Raw genomic sequence first — 1,366 nt, forward strand, 5'->3', positions numbered from 1 at the left:
CGGTCGCTTATAAATTCTGTACTTCAGTAGTATCGATCTAGGGTTCACGTGAGTGATCTTACTGTTATTCGGGCTGTGTATAAAAATGCTGCCCTTTTCAGAGAGAATACTCCAAATCTATTGATTATAATTTAGTTGTGGTATTGAGTTTTACTTAGTATGAATACTCACATAATGAATCTATTAAACGATCTAAAGGCCACCTATTCACATATTAACTTGTGCCACCGTTGTTTTCTTACTTATCGTGTCATTCTTGTTTTTGAGCCTGGCCTGACACATTCTGTTTCCAAATATATTATACCTATCGAATCATTTGGTGTCTCATTAACTGAAGAGCTGATCAGCCCAAAGTCTATGGTTAATGCCATTCTTGGTAACATTGGTCTGCCTGATGCAAAACAAACAAGGACTACAAGAACTACAATGGACGTGTGAGTGCAATCATCTTTTTCTAGCCGTTCCTGGCGCATTGTTGAATTAGTCACCTTGCCTCTCTTGCAGTTAACATTGTCTAATTAGACTTTTCAAAATGATTATCCAGGACTGCTTGGCCTCTCGTTTCGATTAGCCTATCATTAAAGTTGGAAACACCAGAATTGACGCTTGCGTATGAGTGTGTACAGGTTGTCCTTAGGATTTTCTTTGTAGCAAACTCGCTGGATTGTGGATTGGTTTCCTAGGCCATTGTTCTTTGTACAATACTTGAAGCGATCTGCTCGTGTGTGTGACTTTGTCCGATGATTAGGCTTTAGATTTTCTGCTGGTTTATCTTATGATTCATGGTAGCATTTGATTTTTTTTTTCAATTACTATGTCTCAATTGTCGAACAGGACAGTAAGAATCTAATAAAACTCTTGCACAACAAAGATTGTTGTCCTTTAGTTACCCAGACCTTTGTTTTCATGGTATAAAACCAACTGCTGTCAACTTTAGTACTCTGGAAAATTATATAACCATTCTGAAATTTCCTATGACACAGGCCGAGACAAGCATTGTAAGGATCCCAGTTAGAATGATGCTTGATCTCCTGGTAGAGCATCTTGGGCTTCACAAGGCCATCTGAGACTCGGGCTCAATGAGAACACAATGAGAGTCATCATTCTCTCTGACACTGCTGTTCAAGACGACCGGACCTGTCCACCGCGCATGCCCATTACTGGTGTATGAACATTGCATCCTTTAATTTACCCTGTATATGAACATTCCATTCTTCAAATATGTTGTACTATCATTCTGGTGGCTATGGAGATGTGTTGTACTGTAGTTTTGGTATCCATTGATGATGTCTTGCTCCGATTACACTTGAATCTGTAGTTTTGGTATCTATTGATGATGTCTTGCTCTGATTACACTTGAATATTT

General features: G+C 38.8%; 1 protein-coding gene across 2 annotated transcripts; it reads left to right on the top strand.

The window, feature by feature from the left end:
* Window positions 1-30: 30 nt before the first annotated feature.
* Window positions 31-1,317, top strand: LOC119348073. Of its 2 annotated transcripts, XM_037616454.1 has the most exons (3): window positions 31-434; window positions 545-626; window positions 984-1,317. In XM_037616454.1, the coding sequence occupies exons 1-3, from the start codon at window positions 160-162 to the stop codon at window positions 1,065-1,067; spliced, it is 441 nt and encodes a 146-aa protein (XP_037472351.1). In that variant the 5' UTR covers window positions 31-159; the 3' UTR covers window positions 1,068-1,317. The 2 variants fall into 2 exon arrangements, 1 of the variants encoding a protein (XP_037472351.1); XR_005168709.1 differs by lacking the exon at window positions 545-626.
* Window positions 1,318-1,366: the final 49 nt, after the last annotated feature.

The sequence above is a fragment of the Triticum dicoccoides genome, unplaced genomic scaffold, assembly GCF_002162155.2.
Source record: "Triticum dicoccoides isolate Atlit2015 ecotype Zavitan unplaced genomic scaffold, WEW_v2.0 scaffold84050, whole genome shotgun sequence".
NCBI lineage: Eukaryota > Viridiplantae > Streptophyta > Magnoliopsida > Poales > Poaceae > Triticum > Triticum dicoccoides.